This window comes from Scomber scombrus, chromosome 22, assembly GCF_963691925.1.
Source record: "Scomber scombrus chromosome 22, fScoSco1.1, whole genome shotgun sequence".
NCBI classification, from domain to species: domain Eukaryota; kingdom Metazoa; phylum Chordata; class Actinopteri; order Scombriformes; family Scombridae; genus Scomber; species Scomber scombrus.
The window spans coordinates 13921224-13930977 of NC_084991.1; the positions used below are offsets into that span (position 1 = coordinate 13921224).

The 9754-nt window shown below is 39.6% G+C and overlaps 1 protein-coding gene across 2 annotated transcripts; it reads left to right on the forward strand.

Moving 5' to 3' along the window:
• The first annotated feature begins 1256 nt into the window (after positions 1 to 1256).
• On the forward strand, positions 1257 to 7012 carry klhl42 (kelch-like family, member 42). Of its 2 annotated transcripts, none has more exons than XM_062443825.1 (3): positions 1257 to 2363; positions 3586 to 3779; positions 5624 to 7012. In XM_062443825.1, exons 1-3 carry the CDS (start codon positions 1600 to 1602, stop codon positions 6076 to 6078), a joined length of 1413 nt encoding a protein of 470 aa, XP_062299809.1. In that variant the 5' UTR covers positions 1257 to 1599; the 3' UTR covers positions 6079 to 7012. The 2 variants fall into 2 exon arrangements, with proteins under 2 accessions (XP_062299809.1, XP_062299810.1); XM_062443826.1 differs by having other exon boundaries at positions 3586 to 3761.
• The last annotated feature ends 2742 nt before the right edge of the window (positions 7013 to 9754 follow it).

Here is a 9754-nt window from a genome sequence, read left to right on the forward strand (position 1 = left end):
TGCTAAAAACCTTGTGACAAACTAATGTGGTGTATTTTAAATTGGTGTAAATTTAAATAGCACGCTCTTACTGGTGTTCAAAGCAAAACTAGAATGACAAGTAGCAATATTTTCCACACTGTAATGAATCATCATACTGATAAACATGCAACAATTTGAGATCAAATGTCAAGTGAATGCTGCACATTATCTGATAAACGTTTTAAAAACAGGTGTAATGAGTGGAAATGAATGGATGTAATTCATATTTTACTGGTATACTGTGTAAAGGCTGAGTTTGAGTGCCTTTTAAAAGAACTGTATCAATAAAATGAATTACTGTGAAATAGCACACACGCACACCAGTCACTGCTGTTGATCACTATGGTGATTTTTAAGCATCATGGTGTTTATTACGCTGTGTTAATCTTCAATGAATGCATTAACACAGTGTTACATGCTATTTATAGTTTGTTTTATCTAAATTATGATTAGACATTAGAGATTTTTGTCTGTGCATGTTAATCTCTCATGTTGTGTGTATTTTTTGTTGTCGTTTGTTTTCTCTTTCTTTTTGGGTTTGTGAACACTTCCAATATGTTGTTATGGAAAAGCTGCCAGTCTTTCCTTTTTTAATACAGTGGATCAAAGAAGTCATGATGTGTCTACAAATTGAGAAGCTGGGATCCACCCTGAATGTATCACATAATCTAGTTTCCCTTTATGAACTGAAATCAGCCCCAAATGTGAATATTTTTTAAATCCAGGTTAAAAAAACGTTTCTCTTTTTATGTGCTTATGATTGAGCTCTTTTAAAGAACTTTACATTTTAATCTTTCATTTGCATCTCTATTTTAGTGTGGCTTTTTTGTTTTCTTTCTCTCTTTTTATTTTTCATTATATTTCATCATATATAATTGGGGTTTCTTGTTTTAATTGTATGTTTTAATGTTTCCATTTGTTTTTTTACTGTTTAATATTTTGTTTTCATGTAAAGAACATTGAGTTGCACCTGTGTATGAAATGTGCAATATAAATAAAACTGCCTTGCCTTTATTGATTTTAGAATCTGAGAAATATTAGTATTAGGTATTTATATATATTTTTTATTATATTCATTCAAATATCGCTATTTTATAATTCTTTGTTTGGTAAATAAATATGAGGAGAGAAAGCAGACTTTTAGTGCACACTCCAGATCAGTGGGTGGCAGTAAAAAGCCAAATAAAAACTGGAAGTGACGCAAACAACACAGAATCAAAACAGTTAAAATTTGACAGCTCGACACCTGACCGTCCGGCTAAAAGCTTTATAAAATGTAGTGGACAATCCGACAACAACTTTAAACAGAGCAGAAACTTTTTTTCGGACTGTCGAGGCATGCTGCAGCGATGAAAATGCTCTTTTGTCTACTTTACAGCTGCAGCAGCTCTTCTCTCTTTGCCTGCTCCATGGAGATCTATGGGCTGAACATTACCATATATAGCCCGGCCACAGACCTCCCTCGCCGGTGAAATGTAAACGGTGAGTCGCTCTGGAGGACAAGCAATAACAAAAACACACAAGTAGAGAAGAGAGAGAAAGAGAGAGAGAGAGGGGGGAAACATCCAAGCTTCAACCATGTCATCTGATCAGATTATTGCAATCGTCATGGATGATAAAATCTTCGAGGTGAATAAAAAGAAGCTGATAGAGAAGAGCGACTATTTCCGTGCACTGTACAGCTCTGGCATGCGTGAGTCCACGGAGGATTGCGTGCAGCTGCAAGGGCTCAGCGTCCCTGGCTTGGAGCTGGTTCTGGAGTTCATCAACACCTCCAAAGTGCAAGTTGTCAACGAGACACTTGAAGATCTGATTGAGACCGCCTCCTTCCTGCAGGTCACCTCCATCCTGAAGCTGCTCACTTCAGAGATCCGGTTGGATAACTGCGTGGAGCTGTACAGCCTCTCTGAAGTGTACGGCACTCACGATCTGCGCAATGCATGCCTCAAGTACATGACCTGCTACTATCACCCCATGCTGAGGAGGCCAGAGTTCAGCAGCCTGCCCTCTGCTGTCAGAGAGCAGGTGAAAGAGATGCGCATGAAAGGCACCGCAACCCTGGTTGCCATTGGAGACTTCACCTGCCTCTCCTTGGATGTGCCAGATCAGGATGAACCCTGGTCCATGCTGAGGTATGGAGAGATGGAGCAGCGATGGAAGCCGCTTGCAAACAACCTGCCTCCGGATATGATCAACGTTAGAGGGTACGGCTCAGCTGTTCTGGACAACTACCTGTTCATAGTGGGTGGATACAGGATGACCAGCCAGGAGATCTCTGCGGTGCACTGCTACAACCCCTGCAGGAACGAGTGGAACCAGGTGGCTCCGCTCAACCAGAAGAGGTGAAATACATGTGCACATCAGATAATTTCATTATCATGTCAGAAAATGCGGAAAATGACTATTACTGTAAACTCAAAGCCCGAGGAGATGTCTTCAAATGTCTTGCTTTGTCCCAAAAAACACTCCATAACCATAAGATATTCAGTTTACTATCATGAAGACTAAAAAACAAGAAAATATTTACATTCGAGAAGCTGAAATCAGAGAATTTGGGCACTTTATTCTTAAAAAAATGATTCAAAATGATTCAATGTTTATTAAAAAAAAGTAGATTTTGGCAGTCTTTGTTCTGTTTTTAGATTAAAAGTGAAACGTAAATGCAGTTTAGTTATCATTTATTTATCTAATGTGAAATTACACTGAATTATTGTGGAGACTGAACACGCTGCTGCCACTACCTTTTAAAGGACCAGTGTTGTAGGATTTGTACAGTGTTGTAGGATGTTTTCAAGTGGTGAGGTTGCAGTTTGCAAATATTGACCGATTTGGTCCGTCTGTAAAATGGTGAAAAATGTCCATCAAAGCCCAAGTTGACATCTTCAAGTATTGTTTTGTCCCCATCAACAACAAAGATACTCAGTTTATTATCATGGAGGATCAAAGAAACCACTAAAAATTCACATTTGCAAAGCTGGAATCAGTGAATTTGGGCATTTTCTGCTCAAAAAAGAGTCAAAATGATTCATCGATTATAAAAAATAGTTGCCAACTATTGAGGGGAAACAGCCTGAGCCCTTCCTCTGGTTGTTTTTCCGTTTCACAGTAATGGTGAGAAGACTCCATGAAGTCACTGCTCCCTGCCAAGAAATAGAAATATTTTAAAGTTTAAAGTTTAAAAACATGACTCAACATGATTAATCAATTACCAAAATAGTTGGTGATTAAGTGGAAGTCCTGCTCCACTTCAAAATCTGTTTTTCTTCGTGTTCCTACAGTTTGATGTTTGAGCTTCACTGTGCAGAATGATGAATGTGCAGAGTTTGGCACTAGAAAGTTGTTTTCACATTAATCTGCTGAAAGTGGAACGTTTCTCTGATTTTACAAGGGTGATACTAACCCATCATACACTCATTATAGCTCCAAGCAGAGTATTTTCATGTGTCTTAATACATGTCAGGGGGCTTTAATAGTTGGCAACTTAACCCTAAAATACATGCTCACATTTCCTCTCACAAATCAGTCGTATGTCAGCTGTTTCCCTCACTGTTTCCTCTCCTTCAGGTCCAATTTCAAGCTGCTGGCGGTTCAGGGGAAGCTGTACGCTGTAGGAGGCCAGTGTCTGGGCACGCTGGAGTGTTACAGCCCGGAGCAGGACTGGTGGACCTGTGTGTCCTCCATGCCCGACCCCCTGGCTGAGTTCTCCGCCTGCGAGTGCCAGGGAATGATCTACGTTATGGGTGGATATACTGCAAGAGGTTGGATACAGCTTGGTTGATGCTGAAGTGAAAATGCTTCACTATTATCAGTGTGTGAGTGTGTCTGCGTAGGTGAATGTGAAGTACTTTGTTCTGTTTTCAGATTAATGTGCGACGTAAATGCAGTTTATTTATCGTTTATTTATCTAATGAGAAATTACACTGATTATTATGGAGATGCACTGAACACACATGCTGCTGCCACTACCTTTTAAAGGACCAGTGCGTAGGATTTAGTGGTGTAAAGTGGTGAGGTTGCAGTTTGCAACCAGTTAAATATCCCTCCTCCTCATTAGCATATAGGAGAACCTACATTATCAGTGAAACTTGAGAAAAATACAAAAGCCCCTCTCTAGAGTCAGTTTAGTTTGTCTGTTCTGGGCTACTGTAGAAACATGGCGGTGCAACATGGAAGAGGATCGGCTCCCTATGTAGATATAAAAGGCTCATTCTACAGTAATGAAAAGATAACTATTCTTATTTTCATGGGATTATACAATAATACATATTATATTCCGTTTCTGCCAAGTCTGTCTGCCACCTTTAAGTTAAATTGGATGATCATCAGATGTGAGCATACCTGATGTTTACTTGAGATATTTAACTTCCTAAATCCCAAATGAACAACCATAATTTAATTTTAAAAGTTCTTTATACCAACTCTGAACTGGGCTAGACTTGTTTCTGGTACTTTGCACCTCACTACTGGAATGAATCACAAAACAAAATGAATTCAGACACTTATTACTCCAAGGGAGTTTAAAGCTCTTATATATTTTGTGTATATGTGCATTGTGTTCTAAGGTTTCTCTTGTAAAATAGATTTTGACCTCAGTGAGACTTCCTGATAAAATAAAACTCACTGTCAGAGCTAATTTCTGTTTACATGCTGAAAAACAGCTCAGAATAAGGGCAGTTTCACAGATTTATGCACAAACTTTGGGAATTCAGGACCCCTTAAGAGGTCCCAAGATTCATCTGAGGGGTCAAAAGATAATAAAGCAAAATTATACCAAAATTAAAACAATATTATGCAGATTTCTTTCTGCCTATTCTTTAATTTTTGCTTCTTACTTGTCAAATACTCCATACCTTCACCCTCTATAAGGCTCCTTAAATCTGAGAATGAAAAATCATTCGTAACTGAAATGAAATCTTCAGGCAGAAGTTGAAATAAAAGCTTTTATTTAATTGGGCATATTGCCAAAATGCAGACTGGTTTCGCCCTCACCTCAACAGGGTGGAAAAACTCTTTGGCTCAACCAGCCACTGATTATTGGACATACTTTTCTCGTTGATTAGGGTGTCATTAATGGACATTGCGTCATTTTGGGGGGGTTAAAAAGGTTTGGAATGAAAAAATATCATGCAGGAAAAATAAAGCAATAACACAAAAAGTTATTTTAACAATGTTGAAAACAATCATAAACTGAACAAACATTTAAACCCAACTTGACACTCAAATCTCTTTTCCATTGAATTCATTTGGAAGCTGTTTCTCTCTCTCTCTCTCTTTCTCTTTGTGCCGGCCTGCTGCTGGGAAACCGTCCCATCATCCTCTAATAATCCTATAAATGTATTTTTAGTGGTTATATCATTCTGCAGCAGTCAACAACAACAGCAGCAAATCTGCCAATAATACCACTGTCACTGCTGGTTCTGTTTCTGTAATCAGAACAGCTTGTTGTGTATTATTGCTTATATAACTTTAATTATAAGGGTTTTTGTATTAGTGGGTGTCGCACTACCTCCTGCTGCTTTATTTTACAAGTTAGTGATTAAAGAAAATAAATCCTATCAATCCTTCTTGTTTGAGTTTAACTTTTTTTTTCTGTGCCTGACAGACAGGAACACAAACCTCCTCCGCTACTGCCCCACCTCTGACACCTGGACCGTGTTTCGATCCTGTGCGTCGCACATCCGCAAACAGCAGATGCTCTCCGTGGAGGACACCATCTACCTGGTGGGTGGCTACACCCACGAGCTAGAGCCGGGCCGGCAGCAGCGGCGTCCCAGCCAGACGGAGGACGTGCTGACGGTGCAGTCCTACAACGTCACCACGGGGGAGTGGATCCAGCTGAAAGAGAACACGTCCAAGTCGGGCCTGAACCTGACGTGCACGCTGCACAACGACGGCATCTACATCATGAGCCGGGACGTCAGCCTGCCCACCAGTCTGGAGCACCGCGTCTTTCTCAAGTACAACATCTTCTCCGACGCCTGGGAGGCCTTCAGGCGCTTCCCGGCTCTGGGACAGAACATGCTGCTCTGTTCGCTTTACCTCCCCAACATGCTATGATTTTCAGGGCTTACGGGAAGAACTCGAGTGGACACTAACAGGGAAGCCCACATGCAGCCCACATGCAGCATTAATATTGGCCAGTGTGTGGCTTGCTTGTTCTTGCACAGAATGTGGCTCTGTGGCATTATAGTGGGAACAGTGTGTGGTTGCCAGGTTGAAAAGCCTCGTGACCTCTGTGCCTCAGAAAAACGCACTACATTGTACATACTGCTGTGGATGCAAATACAAAAGCTACATTGACAAGTATGACACTGATGAATTGCCATGGCCTGTAGATCAATAGCATCATAACAGCATGCTTCTAAATCTATAGGCCACAGTATTCCTGATGTTTACACTCCATATTCCATATTTATCCTTAATTCACTGCAAACCTTAAATGATCTCTCTTTTATGTACTGTACATAGCAGGTAATCATGAAAATGGCTTTGGTTTTACACTGCCAGTTTTATGGGAATTGAAAGTTTCTTGGCTCAAGTGTTGTTTGCACAGTCTTATTTTTTCAGAGATACACTAAGCTTAAAGCTTAAAGCGCAATTCCATGAAACGAATGATGCACATGTGCCTTCTGCAACCTCAGTTAGGAACTTCATACAAAACTTAAAAAAAAAAAAAAAAAGCACAAAATGCAAGACTTTGTTACATTGCCAGCAACTGACCAAAACTGCTGTGTTTTTATTTTTCTTTCTGTGCAAGAAGCAGATTTAAGGTACTTTTCCGTTCCTTTGTTGAATAATTAGCATATGCAGACATGAAAAAAATATGCCTCAAATAGAAATGATGATTTTGTGAAACTCTTGGGAGTTTTGAGTAAACACAGCACTTACAGTGTTTGGTGGATTGAAGCTTTTCTCTGCTTTACTTATAAATATATATATATATATATTTGACACTTTGGAAAAGTAGGTCATGACAATAAAGATGATGTTTAGGGGTCTGTTTTGTGTCACTGCTCCTTATTCCAGCAGTATATGATGTGTGATGTGACATGTTCCCACAGTACATATATACACATAGCTTCCTCGCTTGTCAGTCCATGTGACGGGAACATGAGAGATCAGCCGTCTCTCTGGAGGTTACTGCTCTCTGTTACTTCCCAGGAAAGCTTAGTACACATGACCCAAATATTCTATATTCATGCTCCTCCTCAGAAACCTCCATTGGATGCCTGCTGTCGCCCCCTGTAGGGAGTCATGAGACATGATTTGCTCTTGATTTTTATGGAGCTGGGAAAGTTACACCATCAGGCAAGTAATAGAGAAAGTAGCAGCACAACTTTTAGTTAATTTTATTTGAGTATTTTCATATTATGTTACTTCTACTATACTAGATTCGAGATTGATTTTCTTTGTAGGGTTAGTAAATGGTGAGTAAGCAAGTTTATTTAGAGTATAATATCCCAGAAATCTCTATAGACTCGAGTTAATCTAATAAAGTGGATATTTTCCACAGTTTTAAAAAGAGATTAAATTATCTTTCTATGTTTAGACAATGTTTCCAGTTCAGCTGCAGTGAAGGGATCATAACAAAGAGGGAATTTGGCTCTAAATAAACAAACATTTAAAGATATCTTCTTGATTTGACTCATTTGGACAGCTGAAGCTTCATATTAGCTTCACATAAACTTTTAAATACCAATATCAATGTTTATTTGGGCTCCTTATTGTTGTTTTAAGACAGACTTGAAAAACTGTTAACCTGTATTTTTATTCTAATTTCATTATCTATTGATCTTTTTCCAATTATTTAGTCTATGAACTGTCCTTGAGTGTTCCCAGAGCCCAACATGATGTTTTTAAATTGCCTGTATGGTCAAATTAACAGTGTACAGCCTAAAAAGATTCAGTTTACAGTGATTTAAAACAGAATAGCAGCAAAATCTTCACATTTGAGCAACGTTTGACAGTTTTGTTCAACAAATGACTTAGATGGTATCATCCCACGTTTAAAATAATCAAATAAGTCTCCTTCAGAATTTGTATATCCACAGTGAGATCAGCAATTTTTGAATACTGACAGACGATATTGAGATTACAGCTTCCATAAAGAACATCCTTGAAAGATAGCTCCTTCAGAGCTGTGTGTGTGTGTGTGTGTGTGTGTGTGTGTGTGTGTGTGTGTGTGTGTGTGTGTGTCTTTTTCATATAAAAAATGTAGGCTCCAGCACGTTAAGCAGAATTTGAATACTGATGCAGTTCAGGCTGCAAAATCCAAGAATAATAGTAAGATAGACCACCAGCAGGGGGCAGCACATGCTTACAACCCAACTACTATCTCAGCAGGCATATTTTCCACTTCACCTTCAGAAGGACTCCCTCCTTTAGTAATATATATTCAAACTCTTTCATTACATATTAAATCTGTTCAGTGTTTAAAATGTATTTTCCATTAAAAAAAAAAGAGTAATTGCTCGACAGAAAGGTCATGAGCACAGTTTATTGTATTTTATGAAACCTCACACACACATGTAGGCTGAATCATCACAGTTAATAAAAAAATGTGTCATCATCTGGAGGTCATGAACACGGATAGATGTGATTATTTATAGTTTTGGTTGGTGTGGACAGACGGATGGATTGATGGTAGAGTTTCTATTCTTTAATTCATGCTGGCTGCCACAGGGGAGTTAGGGAATAAAATCAATTGTTACCATCAGTGGTCCAGATTGATCCCCTGTGTGAGGTCAGATCACAGTGATCTCTCTCACACCTCCACAGCGGGGCAGCTGAGGCTAGTCACTGCTTCAAGGGACTAATGTGGCCAAACTGTATCAAGGCTTAGACACATCGCTCTTGATAACAAAGACTTGATGATCCGATGTTAAAGGATAACCGTGGTTACATGATACTGCAGTGGAGTGTGAAGGTTTAATCATTGATAATAAGAAACGATGACTGTCCAACTTATTTAATGAGAGTCCATGCTGCCTGTCACACTGTCATTATAAGTTAAAAATCCTTCAGTCATTGTTTTTTTAATTCTTACTTGACTACTTGCATAATCATTGAAGAGCACCTGATTTTTCATAACTTCAACATTACTGACACTATTGGTCTTCTTGACCCGGTGCAGCACTATACCTATTTTTAATTCATTAATAATTAACAGTGTTTGCTACTTCTTCTTTTTGCTTCCTCTTTTGAGAAAAACTGAGAAAATGTGTGCTGTACATTCGGAAGTGAGCATGCGTCTGTGACGGAAAGAGGAGGGGTGAAGAGAGAGAGAGATAGAGAGAGAGAGAAAGAGAGAGAGAGGGGGAGAGAGAGAGAGATTATACACTCCTGAAAGCAGGGTTGTGAGTGTAACACACACACACAGAGAGAGAGAGAGAGAGAGAGAGAGAGAGAGAGAGAGAGAGAGCGAGAGAGAGAGAGAGAGAGAGAGAGAGAGAGAGAGAGAGAGAGAGAGAGAGAGAGAGAGAGAGAGAGAGAGAGATCCAAGGAAGGACGGCACTGAGGGGAGGAGAAAAAACACACTCACTCACTCTCAGTCAGACCTTCCTCACAGCCTTCAACAGTCTCAGACAGAGCTGATCTTGACATCCTGAGAAAGATGCATGTCTACACCAGAGGAGCATCACCATCCAGGACAGGACAATAGCTCTCCTAAACCTGCTGAGACAAATACATGCCAAGGACTGCACAGACAGGGAGAGAGAGAGAGAGAGACAGC